At 48.7% G+C, this 22437-nt stretch overlaps 2 protein-coding genes across 2 annotated transcripts; one reads left to right on the forward strand and one right to left on the reverse strand.

Annotated features, from left to right (window-relative positions):
• Positions 1–424: 424 nt before the first annotated feature.
• Positions 425–3470, reverse strand: LOC134031099 (translational activator of cytochrome c oxidase 1-like). The gene is made up of 6 exons (XM_062474598.1): positions 3350–3470; positions 2731–3023; positions 2521–2627; positions 2063–2196; positions 1814–1976; positions 425–863 (listed from the first exon to the last, which is right to left on the reverse strand). The coding sequence occupies exons 2-6, from the start codon at positions 3017–3019 to the stop codon at positions 654–656; spliced, it is 903 nt and encodes a 300-aa protein (XP_062330582.1). The 5' UTR covers positions 3020–3023; positions 3350–3470; the 3' UTR covers positions 425–653.
• A 1203-nt stretch (positions 3471–4673) lies between these two features.
• On the forward strand, positions 4674–14119 carry pth3r (parathyroid hormone 3 receptor). The gene is made up of 13 exons (XM_062475422.1): positions 4674–4739; positions 8544–8649; positions 9281–9391; positions 9470–9594; positions 10466–10560; positions 10989–11136; positions 12207–12360; positions 12588–12648; positions 12779–12845; positions 13008–13102; positions 13266–13407; positions 13506–13547; positions 13655–14119. The coding sequence occupies exons 1-13, from the start codon at positions 4674–4676 to the stop codon at positions 14117–14119; spliced, it is 1677 nt and encodes a 558-aa protein (XP_062331406.1).
• Positions 14120–22437: the final 8318 nt, after the last annotated feature.

Consider the following 22437-nt stretch of genomic DNA (forward strand, 5'->3'; position numbering starts at 1 on the left):
AATGACCGCTGTGGTCCCCTTGTACTGCAACACACTGACGTGCTCTACCAAAGGGTCCTCATTAACCCTGGTTTTTGATTCAGTCCCCACCTCAACCTGGAAAATTGCTGGTCCAAACACTCGATACGTTGCAGTCGTCTGTTGCTAATGCGGATGTGTATTGATCAAGCGTGTGGTCGCAGGGTTGATATGATCGGGTAATGATCTGTGTTGATGTAAGCGTGTGGGTTCAGAGCTGTGATTGGGCAATGACCTGTGTTGTGACATCAGGCCAACGCCCTTCAGCTTCAACCTCTGCCACCTCTTTTTCACAGCTTTTTCTTTTTTCTTCCCTACCTCAGATAGATCCTGTTGCAGAGTCAGAGGTGATTCAGACAGTTATCAGACCAGTTATGCCATGGCTCACACACACACACACTTTGGGCAGTTGAATAATAATTTGTATATTTTATTACAGCATTGGGATCATAAAATGCCCCTTTTCCCACAACTCACAAAACGCTCAACATTGATCCAGATCTCCTAAAAGGAAATTCTCACCCTACAGTCCTCTGACAAGCAGATCCAATGCTGATCATTGTTCGATATCTACCGACTTTACAAATGTACATTTCCACAGAGAGATCCAGAGGGAGTCCAGCCCAGGGGAGGGTTCAGCTCTGGGCCCGGATGTTGTCCCAGACCCGGACCACGTCGGGGTGGTCGTGCAGGGCTTCCAGCAGAGCAGATGCTGCCCTCAGCTGGTCGGGGGGAAGAACTGCAGGGCTGTGGGACACAAACTCCATCCCGGACGACTGGGTGGAGACTCCCAGCTCCTCCAGAGACGCCCGGACATGCTTCATCTCCGACACGTCACACACAAACTGGGAGGAGAGGATCACCAGGAGGTCAGATACACACTCTGAGACTGAGACACAGCTGAGAAAAGTATGTCTGTAGCAGGCTCCTCCCCCTCTACCCCACCTGTAGCAGGCTCCTCCCCCTCTTCCCCACCTGTAGCAGGCTCCTCCCCCTCTACCCCACCTGTAGCAGGCTCCTCCCCCTCTTCCCCACCTGTAGCAGACTCCTCCCCCTCTACATTTACATTTAGTCATTTAGCAGACGCTCTTATCCAGAGCGACTTACAGTAAGTACAGGGACATTCCCCCGAGGCAAGTAGGGTGAAGTGCCTTGCCCAAGGACACAACGTCAGTTGGCATGACCGGGAATCGAACTGGCAACCTTCGGATTACTAGCCCGATTCCCTCACCGCTCAGCCACCTGACTACCCCACCTGTAGCAGGCTCCTCCCCCTCTTCCCCACCTGTAGCAGACTCCTCCCCCTCTACCCCACCTGTAGCAGGCTCCTCCCCCTCTACCCCACCTGTAGCAGGCTCCTCCCCCTATACCCCACCTGTAGCAGGCTCCTCCCCCTCTACCCCACCTGTAGCAGGCTCCTCCCCCTCTACCCCACCTGTAGCAGGCTCCTCCCCCTCTACACCACCTTTAGCAGGCTCCTCCCCCTCTTCCCCACCTGTAGCAGGCTCCTCCCCCTCTACCCCACCTGTAGCAGGCTCCTCCTCCTCTTCCCCACCTGTAGCAGACTCCTCCCCCTCTTCCCCACCTGTAGCAGACTCCTCCCCCTCTACCCCACCTGTAGCAGGCTCCTCCCCCTCTACCCCACCTGTAGCAGGCTCCTCCCCCTCTACCCCACCTGTAGCAGGCTCCTCCCCCTCTACCCCACCTGTAGCAGGCTCCTCCCCCTCTTCCCCACCTGTAGCAGGCTCCTCCCCCTCTTCCCCACTTGTAGCAGGCTCCTCCCCCTCTACCCCACCTGTAGCAGCGGTCTCTCTTCCTCATCCTCGGTCTCCTGGACGTCTTCAGCCCCCGCCTCGATGGCCAGCTCCAGAGCCCGGTCCGATGACACGCCCTCCCCCGCAGCCGTCACCACGCCCTTTCTGTCGAAATTGTGACGAGCCCCGTCACTCAGAACCCCTCTGCAGACACAGGAACACTCTTAGCTACACACATTACAGATAGGTCTGCCCCTGCCCCCAGCCCCCGCCCCCGCCCCGGCCCTGACCCGTGCTTGTTGAGAGCGTATTTCAGCTCCTGGGTGCTGCGTGTGCTGTTGTCTGTGAGGACCTGGATGAGCAGCTGGCAGCCTCCAGGACCCCTGGCCTCATACGTGCTCTGAGTCCCTGCCTTGGCCTTCTCCTGGACCACACACACAAACCAGAACCACACACGCCACACAGAGCATTTGAATGTTTTCATTTAGCAGACATCATTGCACAACATACAAATAGTGCACATAGAAAGTACAGCAGAAAATCAAGGATCAGAAGTTCGATTTTTCAGTGGTCAGATCCAAGGAACGGTCAGTTGTTACCAGGTTTTACTAGGCTGACCCTCGGGCTTTACTAGGCTGACCCTCGAGACAATAATAATGTGTTCATTAAGCAGATGGTTTCATCCAAGTCCAAATAGATTAGATGTCACCCAGCTGATCCCTGGGAGGCCTGAACACAGTGAATTTACCGCTCCTTTGATGGCCGCTTCTATCGACGCTTTGGGCATGTTTTTGCTCCGACACTGTTCCACAATGTGGGCCAGATTTACGTTGAAGTCCGGGTTAGTACCGCCATCTGCGCCAAATAAAACACACGTTTGGGAATCTCAATAACCTCTGCAGTAGCATTTCAGTCGAAGTGGAGCTGGTAGACGGTGTGAGGTTCAGTCAAGGCGTACCTTTCACAGCTATCTTTATCATCAAGTTAAACTTCATGAACATCCGACTTCGTGCTGCATCTTTCGGCCCTTTAATGTTTTTCACCTTAGACCACTTGTTGTGGCCCGCACAGAAGTTATGGCACAGGTGTAGAGTTCTAAGAGGATAGGTTGTCCACGGGGAACATGGACCAGGCACCGGGCGTTCTAGACGGACCGGATAAATCCTCGCTCCAGTGCGAGGGGCTGTCGCGACATGACAGCGGGGACGCAGGTGCCGCAAACCTCGCAGCAACACTCCCCCTGCCATTGCCCTTGAGTTGGAAAATATAAGATCAAACACATATTGACACTGACAATCAATATATGTCATACCCAGACAGATGCCCGAGTGAGAATAATATTAACACTGTGAATATGGTAGAGTAAAAAACGTAATTAGCCAACTAACGGATCGGTATTAGCAGTACGATTTCGATAGAATAGCTGTCTACAGTAGCTGGCTTCCTAAATTGAATTGGAGAGACGATCCTTATGGTAGTTTGCACTGAAATAAGAAGCTTACGTGCAAATACATGTTTTGAGTTGTAATTATAGCGGGAACGAACAGGATACGAATGGAAGGTTTCCATGAACTCACAGTATGTCTTGAGACCATGCAGCAGTCGCTGTCCTTTAAGATGAACTTTGCACTTCCTGGTTCCAAATGTCACAATTCTGCCTTTCAAAATAAAGGTCTGTGTGCCTTTGATTCTTCTTAATTCTTTATTTTCTTTGCCACAAGGGGGAGACAAACAACTAATGTACGTCAAGTAGGTCAGTGAGATAATGGTGCATCATTGGCAGCATTTAGATAAATACTTAATAATGATTTTATATGAAAAAGGCGTATTAATAATGGAAACACTTACAGCAAACATGTATATTGTTGAATAGTTGGGATGTAGAGAGAGACAAAGAGAAGTAGAGAGAGAGAAAGAAATTTTACCAGAAGACAACTTTGTTACAGAGTAAAGAGATAAGAGAGGTAGAACAGTAAAATAAATTGGAGAAGATGCTTTCTCTTCTTTATGGAAAGAGCAACAATCTGTCCCCTTCTCTCTCCCCCCTTCTCTCTTTCTCTCTCCCCTTGTCTCCCCCTCTCCCCCACCTTCCTCTCTCTCTACCTTTCCCCTCCCTCCTCCCTCTCTCCCCTCCTTCCTCCCTCTCTCCCCTCCCTCCTCCCTCTCTCCCCTCCCTCCTCCCTCTCTCCCCTCCCTCCTCCCTCTCTCCCCTCCCTCCTCCCTCTCTCACCCTGTCCTTCTCTTCCCCTCCCTCCTCCCTCTCTCCCCTCCCTCCTCCCTCTCTCCCCCTGTCCTTCTCTTCCCCTCTCCCTCCCTCCTCCCTCTCTCCCCTTACCATCTCCCTCTCTCCCCCTGTCCTTCTCTTCCCCTCTCCCTCCCCCCAGAAGGCCTGTTCCTCCAGTGAGCTGAAGGAGGCAGGCTCCTCCCCTCAGCAGCACAGCACCAGGAGTCTCTCGCCCGAGAGCACTCACCGCTCACTTTTTAAAAAGAAGATTTTGTGACGGTTTTCAGACGTGTAACACCTAATATGTTATGGATGTTCTCTTACCTTGGTTAGAACACCTAGCGAATGCAAGCCATCGTCTTGTCCAGCTTTTAGTGAGCCAGGAGCTGGAGACCTCCAGGAACAGCAGACCTCCAGGAACAGCAGACCTCCAGGAACAGCAGACCTCCAGGAACAGCAGACCTCCAGGAACAGCAGACCTCCAGGAACAGCAGACCTCCAGGAACAGCAGACCTCCAGGAACAGCAGACCTCCAGGGGCAGGGATGAGACGTGTTGCTGGGGAGAAACACTCACTGTCTCGGGCAGTGGCTTCCCTGGCAGCGCCCTAAGAAAGGATCCATCATCTGAAGGCGTCTGTGTGATTTAAAGTTCCAGTCAAACCGACTCGGAGAAGTCATGTGTCCTGTGAGGACATGCGTGTTTGTCCTGCTCGGCTATGTGCTGATCTCAGCCAGCGCTCTGGTGAGTTGCTGTTCTACAAACATATTATAAATATATTGACGTGTGTGTGATGAGCTGGTGTGATATTGACATGTGTGTGATGAGCTGGTGTGTGTCTGACAGTGGCGAAAATCTGCTATCAACTTTGGGAGGGACAATTATATGACATTTTCTTAAGAGCAATACCTGAGGGGGACACCAAAATTACTGCTGTAACACATAGCACATTAAAAAAGCACCACTGTGTCCATAATCAGCTAATAATATTATTAATATTATTGAAATTACATAGTTATGTTTACAGTGATTTTTTGGGGTTGACAAATCATATTTTTCCCAGGATGGGGGGGTCGTGTCCCCCCTGTCCCCCCCAGGATTTACGCCTCTGGTGTCTGACATGCTACTGTATGTAGTTCATGCAGCCAACTGTTCCACGTTGCTTAAAGAGAGCGATCCTTACTGACCCTAACCCTCCTGAACTGTGACATACCCTCCCTATATATACACAATTTTGTATTTACGTAGTTACTGTTTACAATAGTTTGTGTACTGGCATTGTTCTCCTGGTCTGTTCTCCATCACAGGTCCTCCATCACTCTCACCAGCAGTAGATCAGTGAGCAGTGACAGGGTTGCTCTGCTCTGCGTTACTGTGTGATCAATATCTCTGTGTTGGGGAGAAGATGGCCCTGTACAGCCTCACACCAGACACCGTGGTTACTAGAGGTCTGCCTGACCTGTTTCTACAGGGAAAGACGTATACAGTCTGAGCCCAGACTAGCTGCAATGACTGGTCGTGTTTTCAGAGTTCATTCATCTATAAACACCTGAAGGTCATTCCTTATTATTCTATCAAAATACCAAAAACTTAACCCAACCTATAACACTTAAGCAAGTGGAAGAAAAACGTTTTGAACCAGTCAGATGTTGTACAACTGAGTTCTACCCATCCCCTATACAGCCGTGGCCAAAAGTATTGGGAGTGACATACATTGTGTTTCCGAAGCTTGCTGGGCCTTGGCATAAAATGACTGCTAACATCATTTCAGTAAGTCATATCATCGGCACAGGGGAAAGTGTGCACGAGTTCTAACCAGGTGAAATCACTCTATCATTCTGAAGGGATTTTAAGAGCAGATTGCTGTAAAAGAGGGGACAATTTGCATAAAAAAAGCTAAAAAAATAAAATGAAATGTGCCTTATTGTATTCCAGTATTCTATAGAAACATGTGAAAACATTTTCCTCAAATACTGAACCAGCAAAATTTGCAAAACACAACATTTGTCATTACCAAAACATGGCCACGACTGTACTACCTGCTCTGCATCAGGTTCCTGTGAAAGCTCCCCATACAGACCTGCCTCCCAGCCCCAGCCCCTAACCTTGACCCTTGACCTCCCAGCCCCAGCCCTTAACTCTGACCCTCAACTCACAGCAACAGCCCTTGTTATTCTGTCGGCGGTCTCCATCTCCATCGAGGAGAGAGTGGAGGTCCTGGGCCAGCCATCCATGCTGTGAAAGCTCAATCAACACGACGGCAGGGGCATGTCCCTCTGCAATTGTTTCCCTGTCAGCGAAAATCCCAGCAGACAAGGAGAGCAAAGACGAATTACTGCTTTGTATTGATCGGAGAGGACTTCATTATTGAATGCCAGTGGGTGTTAAGAGAGAGAGGTGTCAGAGGATTTATAGCGTGTTATCATCTAACAGATGAGCGCTGTGTGGGGCACGGGGGAGTGAAGGCCTGGATGGAGCTGTAGAGGTCTGGATGGAGCTGTAGAGGTCTGGATAGAGCTGTAGAGGTCTGGATAGAGCTGTAGAGGTCTGGATAGAGCTGTAGAGGTCTGGATAGAGCTGTAAAGGTCTGGATAGAGCTGTAGAGGTCTGGATAGAGCTGTAGAGGTCTGGATGGAGCTGTAGAGGTCTGGATGGAGCTGTAGAGGTCTGGATGGAGCTGTAGAGGTCTGGATGGAGCTGTAGAGGTCTGGATAGAGCTGTAGAGGTCTGGATGGAACTGTAGAGGTCTGGATGGAGCTGTAGAGGTCTGGATAGAGCTGTAGAGGTCTGGATGGAGCTGTAGAGGTCTGGATGGAGCTATAGAGGTCTGGATAGAGCTGTAGAGGTCTGGATGGAGCTGTAGAGGTCTGGATGGAGCTATAGAGGTCTGGATGGAACTGTAGAGGTCTGGATAGAGCTGTAGAGGTCTGGATGGAGCTGTAGAGGTCTGGATGGAGCTGTAGAGGTCTGGATGGAGCTGTAGAGGTCTGGATGGAGCTGTAGAGGTCTGGATGGAGCTGTAGAGGTCTGGATAGAGCTGTAGAGGTCTGGATGGAGCTGTAGAGGTCTGGATGGAGCTGTAGAGGTCTGGATGGAGCTGTAGAGGTCTGGATGGAGCTGTAGAGGTCTGGATGGAGCTGTAGAGGTCTGGATGGAGCTGTAGAGGTCTGGATAGAGCTGTAGAGGTCTGGATGGAGCTATAGAGGTCTGGATGGAGCTATAGAGGTCTGGATGGAGCTGTAGAGGTCTGGATAGAGCTGTAGAGGTCTGAATAGAGCTGAGGTCTCCAGCGTTCAGCGGTGATGTGGGTTCCTCCAGCATCGACACACACAGCTCCTCCAGAGCTGAGCAGCTGCATCAGAGAGGTGGAAGTATTCTGTCATGTTTACTCTTGTACAGTACTATGTATCTTAGACACACACATACCACACTCATACTGTACACGTGCCCCCCCACACACACCGTTTGTCAGCACTGTTGACCTTGCCAGCATGGTAGTCCTGAGAGGACTGGGAAACACAGCGACACATCTTGACAGACACAAAGAACACTAAGCACACAGGGAGGACTGGGAAACTGAGTTCCCCACTGTGAAGATGACGTAGCTGCTGAAACTATGCATCACTGGTGAATCGAACGGTGCCCTCTCTCCCTCTCTCCCTCACTCTCCCACTCTCTCACTCTCTCTTACTCTGTTAACAATGATGGGCTCCCTCACTCTCCTATCCCTCACTTCCACCTTCTCGCTCTCTTTTTCTCTGACTTTCTCTAACCCAACCTCTGTCCCTCTCTGTCACTGTCTCTCTCTCTCTTTTTCTGTCCCTCCCCCTCCCCCTACGTCTCCCTACCTCCACCTAGCCATCCAGGTGTGAGGGCTAGCTGCATCTTTGCTAGTTCTGCAGTGTGGTTGTGAAATGTTCGAGGGACACATAGCTGCTTGTGGGGCTCTGAGCCCCCGGCAGCCTCCGTCGCTGTGAGGCCAGGGCCCCCGGCAGCCTCCGTCGCTGTGAGGCCAGGGCGCCCGGCAGCCTCCGTCGCTGTGAGGCCAGGGCGCCCGTGCGGCCGCAGCGGTCTGGCGCTGGAACAGGGGCTAGCGCCAGCTCGCCACATTCCACACCCCTGAGCGAGCAGTTCACAACACCTGGAAGCATCAGATCGTCCGGCAGGCAGACTAATGACAAAGACTCCTGACCTCTGAGCATTCAACCGAGGCTCTAGATCAGGACGTGGGTCTGGTTCTAGAACAGGGCGTGGGTCTGGTTCTAGAACAGGGCGTGGGTCTGGTTCTAGATCAGGACGTGGGTCTGGTTCTAGGGCGTGGGTCTGGTTCTAGAACAGGGCGTGGGTATGGTTCTAGATCAGGACGTGGGTCTGGTTCTAGGGCGTGGGTCTGGTTCTAGAACAGGGCGTGGGTCTGGTTCTAGAACAGGACGTGGGTCTGGTTCTAGAACAGGGAGTGTGACCGTGTGTGTGTTACCATGTATGTGTGACTGTGTGTGTGTGACTGTGTGGAGTCTGTCTCAGCAGAATGGTCTCTCGCCCTCCCAGATCGACTCAGATGATGTCATCACCCGTGATGAGCAGATCTACCTCCTGATTGGAGCGCGAGCCAGGTGTGAGAGGAGAATACGGGCGCAGCTGGACCAGATGAAAGGTGTGTGTGTGTGTGTGTGTGTGTGTGTGTGTGTGTGTGTGTGTGTGTGTGTGTGTGTGTGTGTGTGTGTGTGAGTGAGTGAGTGTGTGTGTGTGTGTAAACCTCAGACTAGACACAACAGAATGGGTTCAATATCCTGAAGACGTGCATCATGATAGCAGATCTTTAGATGTCAAGGGAACAACAGAAAAGCCATGTCCTGTGAGCATGAGAGCTTGTGCTGATAAGGAATGTCTGACGGACGTAACTATAGAAACCCCAGGTTCAGACCTCAGATGAAAAAACACTAAATGTTTTAATTTGGCTGTTCTAAAAATCTAATATCTAATGTCCCAGAGCAGATGATTTCTGTCCAGGTCTGTGTATCGATACAAGCACATGACTTAATCTGTTATACTTAGTGTTTTCACCTGAATATCCTACTAAATAAACACTAATATAGATCAATTGACCTATCTTCATGATTATGAAAGAGACAATTCACCTAAATACAAAGATTTTCCAGTCAAAGAAAGAGTGCCCACAAAGATAGCTTATTCAAGCTGCTAGAACATGTGCAACTATTTACCACTTGTCAAAAATATTAATCGCTGGCCTAAAGCAGTATCATGTATATCTGTGTGTGTGACAGAAGGGAGCTGTGTGTCAGAGTGGGACGGGATCATCTGCTGGCCTGGAGGGCAGGCGGGGCAGCTGGTCTCTGTGTCATGTCCCCAGTACATCTACGACTTCAACCACAGAGGTGAGTCTAAGAACCTCTACCACAGGTGTGAGACTGTGTGTGTGTGTGTGTGATAGACTGTGTGTGTGTGCTCCCTAGGTCAGGCCTACAGACAGTGTGCTGTGTCGGGGGACTGGGAACAGGTGCCCTCCATCAACCGTACCTGGGCCAACTACACTGAGTGTACTGCTTACCTGGCATCCAACCACAGGAGCCAGGAGGAGGTGGGGCAGCGAGCGTGTGTGTGTGTGTGCGTGCAGTGTGCGAATTATACAATGACAATCGGGGGGGTCAACTCAGTGCCCCCCTGCCTTTTTGGGGGGTATTAGATAGCTAACTTGCCTTTCTTGAACTTTCTCACAACGCGGAACGTACCGCTACGTAGCTACACTGAGGTGATTGAACCAGCACACTGTCTGGTCACACGCGCTGTTTCTTGAGTTGTATTGGGCACTTGTCTCTCGCGCTGTGTTTATTGAGTGAATTTTGACTAGATGGCAGTCAGTGTAATACTGTGTGTGATATTCCCTGCCATAAAGTCAACATTTATGTGTATCGCCAACCTGTTACTGAATTAAGATGGTAAATATATTGTAATATTTACGATTACAGGTAAGAACGATATATAAATGTATCGACCCCGAGCCGATGTCCGAGCCTTAATCGGGGGGGTCAGACCCCCCCAAACCCCCACGTAATTCGCACACTGTGTGCGTGTCTGTGTGTGTGAGACAGACAGGGAGAGAGAATGTGAGACTATTTGCACTGTTTGTCACTTCCAAGAATGTGTTTCCCCCCAAGCGACACTGTCAGGAATTGTCTTCTTGACACCACTTGACATTTAAACTCTGTGGAATTCATCTGGCAGAAGTCTGCTCAAGGCCTGTTAGGAGCCAAACCCTGCATCTACACAATCTGCATCATGATAGGAAAAAGGGCAAAAGTTCACAGGAATTTTTTTACAAATAATTCCACTCAAACATAATCCCACACACACATACACAACCACCCCCCCCACACACACACAATAACGTATTCCCACACACCCCTTCGCACAAACAACCTTACACGCACACGTGTATTGTGTGTCTACAGGAGGTGTTTGAGCGGCTTCATCTGATGTATACCATAGGGTACTCCTTCTCCCTGGTGTCTCTGCTGGCAGCTGTTGCCATCCTCTGCTACTTCAAGTAAGAACACCTCTCCTCTGTTTAAACATACCTCTGTTAACTCATCACAAGTCTGATCATTCACGTACAATCAGTTCAGTGTGAGAGTTGTGTGTGTGTGTGTGAGAGTGTGTGTGGTTTTGTGAGAGTGTGTGTGGTTGTGTGTGTATTTGTGTGTGCATTTGTGAGGTTGTGTGTGTGAAGTTGTTTGTGTGTGAGTGCGTGTGAGAGTAGCTCTATGCAGCCGCAGGCTCTGGGTTCTAATCTGCTCTGGAATCTGTTCTTAATCCTGGACTGTTGAAGCTTCTTGTTCACGAGTTGTCTCAGGCAGAGGGCCATGTCCGAGGCAGGGAGGGCTGGTTGGAGAATATTTTGAGGCGTGTAAATCTCTCTCCTTCTCTCTTTTGTTTTCTGTTTGTCTCCGTGTCTCTGTGTCCCTCCTCCTCCAGGCGTCTCCACTGCACCAGGAACTACATCCACATCCACCTCTTCACCTCCTTCATGTGTCGTGCAGTCAGCATCTTCGTGAAGGACGCTGTGCTCTACGCTGTGACTGACGAGGCTGACAACCAGGACCTGCAGCCCAGGCCCTACCTGGTAGATACTCCCTGGTCTCGCTCTCCCTGGTCTCGCTCTCCCTGGTCTCTCGCTCTCCCTGGTCTCTCGCTCTCCCTGGTCTCTCGCTCTCCCTGGTCTCTCGCTCTCCCTGGTCTCGCTCTCCCTGGTCTCTCGCTCTCCCTGGTCTCTCGCTCTCCCTGGTCTCGCTCTCCCTGGTCTCGCTCTCCCTGGTCTCGCTCTCCCTGGTCTCTCGCTCTCCCTGGTCTCTCGCTCTCCCTGCTCTCGCTCTCCCTGGTCTCGCTCTCCCTGGTCTCGCTCTCCCTGGTCTCGCTCTCCCTGGTCTCTCGCTCTCCCTGGTCTCTCGCTCTCCCTGGTCTCGCTCTCCCTGGTCTCGCTCTCCCTGGTCTCTCGCTCTCCCTGGTCTCTCGCTCTCCCTGGTCTCGCTCTCCCTGGTCTCGCTCTCCCTGGTCTCTCGCTCTCCCTGGTCTCTCGCTCTCCCTGGTCTCTCGCTCTCCCTGGTCTCTCGCTCTCCCTGGTCTCGCTCTCCCTGGTCTCTCGCTCTCCCTGGTCTCTCGCTCTCCCTGGTCTCTCGCTCTCCCTGGTCTCGCTCTCCCTGGTCTCGCTCTCCCTGGTCTCGCTCTCCCTGGTGTCGCTCTCCCTGGTCTCGCTCTCCCTGGTCTCTCGCTCTCCCTGGTCTCTCGCTCTCCCTGGTGTCGCTCTCCCTGGTCTCGCTCTCCCTGGTCTCTCGCTCTCCCTGGTCTCGCTCTCCCTGGTCTCGCTCTCCCTGGTCTCGCTCTCCCTGGTCTCGCTCTCCCTGGTCTCGCTCTCCCTGGTCTCCCTCTCTCCCTGGTCTCTCGCTCTCCCTGGTCTCTCGCTCTCCCTGGTCTCTCGCTCTCCCTGGTCTCGCTCTCCCTGGTCTCGCTCTCCCTGGTCTCGCTCTCCCTGGTCTCGCTCTCCCTGGTCTCGCTCTCCCTGGTCTCCCTCTCTCCCTGGTCTCTCGCTCTCCCTGGTCTCGCTCTCCCTGGTCTCGCTCTCCCTGGTCTCGCTCTCCCTGGTCTCGCTCTCCCTGGTCTCGGGGTATTCTGTGATGTCATGTTTGATGTCATCAGGTGGGCTGCAAGGGGGCGGTGACTCTGTTCCTGTATTTCCTGGCGACCAATCACTACTGGATCCTGGTGGAGGGGCTGTACCTGCACAGCCTCATCTTCATGGCCTTCCTCTCAGACAAGAACTACCTGTGGGCTCTCACCATTATCGGCTGGGGTGAGCCAGAGAGTGACTACTGATTCAGCGGTTTATTGACTGATGGGGCTGACTGATTGTTCGCTTGGCTGATTGGTTTACTGAAAGTGATTAGAAGAGAGAGGCTTCACTGGTTTATGCGAGTGGTCCCTGGTGTCTGGAGGAGGGGGATGATTGATGTTCTCCTAACCTGTCTTCCGCCCCCCGCCTCTCCCCGCCCCTCCTCGTCCCCCGCCCCTCCCTGACAGGTGTGCCAGCGGTGTTTGTGTCCATCTGGGTCAGCGCCCGGGCGTCGCTTGCAGACACACAGTGAGTCCCTCTAAGGTTAGCTGCTCTTACAGTGAGTCACTCTAGGGTTAGCTGCTCTTACACAAGTGACAAAACGTACTTTCACAATATTCACACACACACCCTCTCACGGTGTCTGTCCTGTGCGAAGGTGTTGGGACATCGGTGCAGGAAACCTGAAGTGGATCTACCAGGTTCCCATCCTTGCAGCCATTGTGGTGAGAGACTGTTTCAAACACAGCTAACACATCTGTAGTTTCAGATAAACTAAAGGAAACATTAAACTGTTTACTAAACCAAGGCAGCCGTTTTTCCTCTAGTTGATTTCAAACTACAGCTGTTTCCTGTAGATGATTTGAAACTACAACTGTTTCCTGTAGGTGAACTTCTTCCTTTTTCTGAACATCATCCGGGTTCTGGCCTCCAAGCTGTGGGAGACAAACACTGGAACCCTGGACCCTAGACAGCAGTACAGGTGAGGTCCTCACACACACACACACACACATCTGTGAGTCGAGCAAAAAGTGCAACGTCAAACAATTCCATGGCTGCAGTCTCTCACGAGACAGTGGTCCAACATGGAGGACCTGTTGTAATGTAAAGACGTAGTTGTTGCTGAAAGTGCCTCCCGCCTGCAGGAAGCTGCTCAAGTCCACCCTGGTGCTGATGCCTCTGTTCGGGGTTCACTACATGGTGTTCATGGCCCTGCCCTACACACACGTCTCCAGCCTGCTCTGGCAGGTGCAGATGCACTACGAGATGTTCTTCAACTCCTCTCAGGTCACACACACATACTATACACACACACACTATACACACACATACTTCACAGAAATAAAATAATTTCTTGGAGAAAATGTACCTTTCTGGTCTTTCAGGGGTTCTTTGTGGCATTCATCTACTGTTTCTGCAATGGAGAGGTGAGTCAATCTGAGATGTTGCTTTGCACTGTGTCTGGTAGCTGAGAGGTGGTTACTTTACACTGTGTCTGGTGAATACAGGCCTTCCTCTCCTCTGATTGGCCCAGGTGCAGGCAGAGGTGAGGAAGGCGTGGCTAAGGCGGAGCCTGGCTCTGGACCTCAAGCCCAAGACCCGCATGACGAGCAGCTGCTACTACGGGGGCATGATGTCACACACCACCACCCACAGCGTCACCCTCACCGTGGCCAATCCCAGAGGACTTCCTGCCAATGGGGGCGGGGCCGGAGGGGCTGGGGGCGGGGCCAGACGCCTTGCCTCCCTCCACCCCTTCACCAACCTGCCGGGGTGCATCCCCCGGGACCCAGAGCCCCCCAGCGGCCCACAGGAAGTTACCCTGAGGAGGCCTGGGGTGGGGGGTGGGGCTAATGGAGGTGCTAGCGGAGGGGGCGGGGCTAATGGAGTGGGCAGGGCCAACGCAGGCGTCCTGATGAAGGGGGAACCCCCAGAGCTGTCAGGCAGTGAGGGCCGCAGGAGCACCCAGTCTCTCAAGGAGGTGGAGACCATGCTGTGATCCGTCTACATCCCACCCTACTGGAGGACATGTGACCTGGAGACAGTCTATATCCCACCCTACTGGAGGCCATGTGACCTTTTGTCCGTGCAGTCTGTCACCTACGTCCACCATGGGGTTATTGATATTCAGGTCCTCGTCGAGGCATCGTCATAGCAACGTTGCAGAGTTGAGGGGGGGGGAGGTTGACCTGCCAGAGTAGCTCTGCTGGGATCCAAGTCGTGTCGTCAAGCTACATGTGTTTTACATGCTTCCCCTCCTGCGTGTGTCAAATCCTGTGTGTCTCCATGTGGAAATGTTGGTTCACCTTTGTCCTGCATCATGTTTGACTCTGCTGTTGTGTAAATATCTGGTATATCCGTTTCTACGTTGTAACTGTGTGCTCTTCTATGCTGTCATCCTAACAGGAACAGGAGTTCAATAATGTAAAAGTTTTGCAACCATGTCAAGATTTGGTAAAATGTGTGTTTATTTTGTTAAAAGTGTTTAACAATATCATGTCTTATGTGGAGTGATGTGCTTAAGCTGTGGATGTTTGCTACTGTAGTAGAATGTTCTAGAGGGGTCGGAGGGAGGGATGAAATGCATGGCAAAATAAAGATCAATTTACTTGTTTGTAAAAAAACAAAATAAATAAATTGTTTGTGAAGTTGTGATTTTAAAGTGACTTTAATAATGTAAGAAGCTGAGCTGTACCCATCCCCATGGAAAGAGTGAAGAGGCTGATGAGCCAGTAGATGGTTGAAGGGGTGGATGGATAGAAAGATAGATCGATAAGTGGACAAATGACTCATGGATGGATGGATAGTAAATCGACCTGTTCAAACGCAGCGCAGTGAAAGTCTTAAACGTCTTCTAATATAAACTCACATGTGGTTAACGCTTTCTCTCTCACATACGTACACACACTCTTCTAGTTGTCAGAGATGGGAAGTAACAAAGTACAAAAAACTGTACTTTAGATTTTCTGGTATCAGTAGCTACTTCACAATTAATTTCTGAAAACTTTTTACTTTCACTCCTTAAATGTTTTACACAAATATTTGTACTTTCTACTTCTTACATTTACAAACCAAGCTTGTTAATTTAGTTTTAATCTGTATTTGGTGGCATTATCAATATTATTTATTGTCACTGCAAGCCTTTTTAAATATCCTGGCTATCACACACACACACACACAACAAACGTAAGCTAGGCTACGAAGCTACCATGGAGCAAGGCAGAAGGCAACAAGAAGAATGGCTAATGTTATGGATGAGACAGAGGGAGTTAGTGATGTGGACATGACTGAGAATAGACACATTCCTGACCACCCATGGCCATTCATGAGGGAGATGTTCGAAATTGTCTGCGTCAAAAAGGATTCCTGGCGAATAGTGTATTTTTGTATTCATGTATTAATATGATGTGAGGTCCAGTTACCAGCGTTACACTAAAACGGGTAGTAGTAATGATTACTTTTTATTTAAGTATGTCAGAGTGTAGTCAGTACTTCAACTTTTTACCAGTCTTTTTAAACATGAGTTTTTGTACTTCTACTTGAGTGAAGGATGTGTGTACTTTTGCCATCTCTGCTTGTCGTGAGGGGCAGAAGCATTCCAAGCAGCTGACTCTCTTCCTGGACCTGAGAGATGCCCCCTCTTCCTCTGCTGTCAAATATTGACCTCTACGTTATACTGAATGTTGACCCAGGCTGCGGTTGGAAAAATACGTCTTCTGCTCAACTTCTCTGTTCTCCCCTTCCTCTGCGGTGTAATTCTGTTACAACTACAGCGCACAATACAGACTTGTTTTAATGTTTGTTCCGCAAACTTAAAGATTAAAGAAGTCTAGTCCTTTGAGTTACTGGTGCCAGCACAATAACCTATTTGTTTTTAAAACATGCAGCCAAGTATTATTTAGGCACACACACCTAGCCGGCTGTTGACATGACTGTAGGGAACCTGGAGGTGAAAGGCCTCAAACCTTCCATCCCTGAGCCCTCCGGCCCCAAACGGTCTCACAACACTGTCTAGAATTTCACATGAGGACCCGAGGACCTAGAGACAACGAGCCAGTCTGCAGAGCTGGATTGTTGACCCTCAGGCCCACACAACATGACTAAGATTAATAACAACACAAAATGGTGGTAGAAGACAGCTAAAAATAAAAGTTTTTCAACACATGGACGATGCTGCCGAGAGCCAGGACACACCTCAGCCCACGAGAGGGTGAGCTGAGCTGAGGTGGTGGGAATCTGAAGATTCCAAATCTGTTGAGTTTAACTGTTTGAATTTGATGGGGGACTAAATATCAGTTCTCTGTTCAGATGTGATTATGGTGACTGATTATTCTTACATTTTTATATTGTATATTTAAGGACTGCACACACATTTTTTTGATTTGTATATGTTTACTGTATGCACCTGCCCACCAAAGTAAATTCCTTGTTTGTGTAAACTTATTAAAACTTGAGGCATTGACGTCTGTTAAGAGAATGTTCAAACTAAGAGACCATAAGAAGGAAGACATTTGTCCCAGAGCTGAAGCACAAAGTGCTCTTATGTTCCATGAAGGATGATAGTGAGGCAAGCTGGAGGTTTGTAAAAATGACAACAGGAAGTAATCGTGAAAGTGGTCCAGGTTCTTGGGCCACCACCGTATTTTTAAAAATGTATTTGTTATTATTTTCTTCTTATTAACATATTACAAATGTAACATGAGAAAGTAACAATCAACATTGCACAACTCTTCTCAATGGTACAAATAGAAAAACACAGACCCACTAACATCGAAATAGCCAGAGGATATTACAATTAGAATAAAAGGGGATAAGATGCCGTTTACGCATTCATTTTTAATTAGCAGATTATGTTACAAGCCCTGGAAGCCTTTTGACGTGTGCATTTACATCAAATAAACATTGTTTGTTGATTTACATCAACCTTCCCCTCTGCCTTCAAACAGGCTAGAGTTACCCCTCTACTCAAAAAACCCTCCCTTAACCCTGCCGTTCTCCAGAACTACAGACCGGTATCACTGTTACCCTTCCTTTCAAAAACAATTGAACGTGCTGTATCTAACCAACTGTCTAACTTTCTCTCTCAGAACAACCTGCTTGACCCCAACCAATCGGGCTTCAAGACTGGCCACTCCACAGAGACTGCCCTCCTTTCAGTCACCACTGCCCTCCAGTCTGCCAGAGCGGCTTCCAGGTCATCCGTCATCATTCTGCTGGACCTTTCTGCAGCGTTTGATACGGTTAACCACCAGATCCTGCTCGCCAGACTTTCTGAGATGGGCATCACTGGCACTGCACTCCAGTGGATCTCATCCTACCTGTCGGGAAGATCCTACCAGGTTTCCTGGGGAGGCAAACTGTCAGGCCCTCGCCAGCTCTCCACTGGTGTCCCACAGGGCTCCGTCCTTGGACCCCTCCTCTTCTCTCTGTACACCACCTCACTTGGACCAATCATCACCTCCCATGGCTTCTCCTACCACTGCTACGCTGACGACACGCAGCTGTACCTGTCGTTCCCCCCGACCGATCCGGGGATCTCAGCTAGGATTGAGGCCTGCCTCACAGACATCTCCGCCTGGATGACCGAGCACCACCTCCAGCTGAACCTCGCCAAAACAGAACTTCTCATCATCCCGGCTAAACCCTCCATCTCCCACGATCTCTCAATCACCCTGGGATCTGCGACGGTGACCCCTTCATCCTCTGCCAGGAACCTTGGGGTTACCATGGACGACGAGCTCTCCCTCACGGCCCACATTGCTGCGGTCTCCCGGCCGTGTAGATTCACCCTCTACAACATCCGGAAGATCAGGAGATACCCGTCTGAGCATTCCACCCAGCTGCTAGTCCAAGCACTTGTCCTCTCCAAGTTGGACTATTGCAACTCGCTGCTCGCTGGTCTCCCAGCATGTGCAACCCGCCCCCTTCAGAGGATTCAGAACGCAGCGGCCCGCCTGGTCTACAATCTACCCAGACGCTCCCATGTTACCCCGCTCCTCATCTCTCTCCACTGGCTACCTATCATGGCCCGTATCAGATTCAAGACCCTGGTATTGACTTTCCGAGCAGTGAACGGGACTGCACCCGTCTACATCAAGTCTCTCCTGCAGCCTTACACCCCCACCCGTCACCTACGGTCTTCTTCAGACAACCGCCTGGTGGTCCCACCGCTCAAGACCGCCCGGTCCCAACACAAGCTCTTCTCCTGTCTGGCCCCCCAGTGGTGGAATCAACTCCCCACCTCCATCAGAGACACTCACTGTCTCTCCACCTTCAAGAAAAGGCTCAAGACGCACTTGTTCCGGGAGTACAACGGTACTTAGGAATGGTTCGCTTGACCCGATGTTAGTTTCCTCAAGGATCACAATGACTCTTGCTTAGAGACTTGTTGCTCTTGTGGTTAGTGGTAACTGACTTAAATTTTTGTACTCGCTGTGATATATTGTTTTTTATTATTGTTGCTTGCTTTTTCCCACAGTTGCACTTGCACTTATAGCAGTTCATGTTGTTTAATTGTAACTTGTTTAACTACATGCTCTTATGGTTCTTCCCTTTGGCACTTATTTTGGTTGTTCACAATGTGTGCTTCATGTTTTGGCTACTCGCAATGTTTTGTGGCTTATTTTGGTTGTTCACAATGTGTGCTTCATGTTTTAGCTACTCGCAATGTTTTGTGGCTCTCGTTGTTATGATCAGTGACCTATGCACTTTGTAAAGCTCTCTCTTGGAAGTCGCTTTGGATAAAAGCGTCTGCTAAATGAATAAATGTAAATGTAAATATTATACATCTCACACCAGGGTGAGAATTCATTCATGAAATGAAAGAAATGTGGCTTTCCACAAGACCATTTCATCTTGTGAATGAAATGGCCAATTTAAATCCCCAAATATGGATGACCAGAAGAATCTAGCTGGGGGATATAAAACATAACCATTTCCAATGTAATTATTTGAAACTTTCTTTAAGGATGTTAACATTCCCAATAAATAATTGACTTCTTATACATCATGGTTAAATGTTGTCACTACAATCCCTCCTAAGAAGAAATAATTTTTTGGTATAGCATCCATCACAATTGCAAATTCCTTAGGCCTAATTTGGATTTTAAACTGAAATTGTGTATGATAACATCCATCTCTATTCATTACCTGACTGAATAAGAGAATGTTATTTTTGAACCAGATCTAAAAAGAGATATGTATAAAATGTCTTTGTTATTCCAAATAAAGCATCTTCTAGGAGATAGTGTTTATAAGCTAATGTCCACGCCAAGAGTTCTTGCTGATGAAATCTTTCAAATTTCACTGGAATTTTGTCAATAGAATAGTTACTTATTTTTTTTTTAAAAGGCCACCTACTAATTGAAACAAAGTTGGGGAAGGCGTTCCACATTTTGTCTCTCTTCTTCAAGTATTGTGTAATCCAATTAATTTTGAATACATTATTTAATGTGTCATAACTTAGTACTTCCAAACCTCCACTTTCCTTCAAATTGTATAATACCTCTTAAATAATGTGGTTTCCTTCTCTAAATAAAATCAAAAAGTAATTTGTCAACATTTTTTCACTGAGAAGTCCATCATTGCCTGGAGACCGATTATCTTTCAAACATCCAATGCAGTCCTTAATTTCTCCCAATTTTATTTCCTCATCACGAAATCATTTTAAATCCTTGTTAATATTTTGTGCTCTCCCATAACACCTCCCAAAAACGTATCCAAATCATAGTTAATTAAATTAGAGGTATAGAGATTTTTATAACATGTTGAGATATCTGCTTAGGATCCTGTGATACTGTATTGTTTATGCGCAGTTTGTTTACTGAAAACAACTCTCCATTTTTTTTTCTAAACTAAAAAAATATTTAGTATTCTTTTCCCATTCTAGCCATCTATGCCTTGATCTTATAAATGCCCCTCTTGCTTTCTCTTCATAAATATTGTCTAACTGTTTGTTATGATGAAAGTTAAAGTAATTCTTGGGAAGTTAAATTCCCTTTGTTGGAAAGCTATGATTTATTTTGTAATTCTACATTCGGTTTCTCTTTTATTAAAAGCTATTTCTTTCCCCATTGATTGCCAAATTCCTAATTTCATATTTTGTGAGCTCCCAATATTTTCCAAAAGATATTCATGACATTAGCCTGGGCCCAATAACTCTCAATAATCTTTACAGCTTCCATTTTAAAGTTCATTTTCTAACAACATATTGAGTTTCCAGTATCCTCCATTTGCTTTAAAGTTGGTACCATATATATTTATTTTGATTGCTATGCCTTTATGATCAGTTAAGACAGACGGCTCTATAGACACAGACTGAACATACTCTTCTAGTGTGTCTGAAATTTAAAAATAATCGATGTGTATGACTCCATGTATACATAATTTGGTTTGGATTTTTATAACGGCAGATATCTAGCAACCCAATGCGAGAACATACATTTTGTATTTCACATGTACCATTACTTTTTGGGGCCATCTAATAATTAATTATTTACACAATTAAAGTCCCCTCCCCATATCATTTTAGCAGCGGGGAATTTTTTTCCTCATGTGTCAATTTTGAATCAATGTTTGCAAAAAATATATTGTTTTGTTGTTTGTTATTGGTGGCATATGAGTTCACTAAAATATAATGTGACTGATTAAATTCTACTCAACAATCTTCAAGAATAATCTCCCTCATGGCCAAGAACCTGGCCTTTAAAATTCCCTTTGAGTATGGCGTCCCCTGCTGACCTATTGCTACCGTGGGCAAACCAAATGTCATTACCCCATTGACTTCTCCAAAACCTCTCGTCTTCATTACCAGCCTGCATTTCCTGCACATTTCCCTGAACTATATAAAAAACTACCCACTACGCACGCCCCCCGAAGAGAACGCCCCACTACGCACGCCCCCCGAAGAGAACGCCCCACTACGCACGCCCCCCGAAGAGAACGCCCCACTACGCACGCCCCCCGAAGAGAACGCCTTTGAAACACTAGACTTCCTCGGAGGAAGTTCCTCCCCATAGGCAGGCCCACTGGGATTGATCAAATCCCCAGTGTGTGCGTTTCCAGTCCAATTGGTGAATCAACACGTCAATTTTGTAAAACAGTATAGTCCACAGAAGAAAAGTCCACCAAAATGCATGCCTACGGTAAAAATGGAGAGATGACGAAGAGAACTACAAGGAATGCCAGTATCCAACCATTTGTAAAATGGTACTGCTATAATCGTGAACATCGCATCTAGTAGATGGGGTAGGACTACAAGATGAGAAGACTTGGAAGGAGCATCAGTGTCAAACTGTTTGTAAAAAATGGTACTACTATTAACGTAAAATCCTGTTTGCCACAGACCACTAGTAGATGGGGGTAGGGCCACAGGATGTGAAGACTTGGAAAGGGCATCAGTAGGGTCATCAGTGTCAAGCTATTTGTGAAATGGTACTACCCTTACCTTGGATCCCGCCCTCTGCATACAGAAAATTACTGGGGTAGAATCGTCTGCGGGGTGCCAATGGAAAACCTGGCCGGCGAGGTGGGTGGGTACAATGACACCCAAAGTGTGGAGCACAATATGCTGTGCAAGAGGAAGTTTTCCAAGAGAATACATTTCTCATGGGGGAGCGAAGTGCTAGGAACCAGGGAGGCAAAAGCGTATCCTGGGGTATGGGTTTGATCACACCCCTTGGGCTAAAGGGTGATGATCAGGATCAGTCAAGGTGTAGTGCAGTGGTGCATGAGTGGGGCTACCCCCCGTAAAAGACTGGGCTACGATCAAGGTCCTGAGCCCTGGACCACCACATCCTGCGTGCTGTCCCGAGTGGGACGCAGGAGGGCCACATACTTACCGCCCACCCAAACAGACTGCTTGTTAACACCGCAAGGTTACCACAGCCTGCCCGGAGAGGGCCTGAAGAACCACTTACCCAGACAGACTGCTTGTGATCACAGCCTTCCCAGAGTGGATCAAAGTCTCCCATCCACCGAGACAAGCTGCCCCCGTCACAGCTTGCCCAGCGGTGGCTAAGGAGAGTGCTGGTGGAAGGGAGGCAAGATTCTAAATCTTGGAACACCCTACAAGCTTCTACCAGCGGCTAAGGGCCTAAGGGTATCGGCGGGTGACTCCTGGGAATATGTCCCATTGAGCTAACCCTCTGGACCCATCAAGCTTCTACCGACGCTAACTATACCTTGGAAAAGCTCAGAATCTCTCATACTCACCAAAACCGCAGGAATCGGGGTCTGGAACCACCGAGTCAGAAGTCTGCCGAGTGATCCAGAAGTGGCCCTGAATCGTCCCAGGGAGACCCCAACCACCGGGGTAGC

Source organism: Osmerus eperlanus, chromosome 12 (genome assembly GCF_963692335.1).
Source record: "Osmerus eperlanus chromosome 12, fOsmEpe2.1, whole genome shotgun sequence".
Lineage (NCBI taxonomy): Eukaryota > Metazoa > Chordata > Actinopteri > Osmeriformes > Osmeridae > Osmerus > Osmerus eperlanus.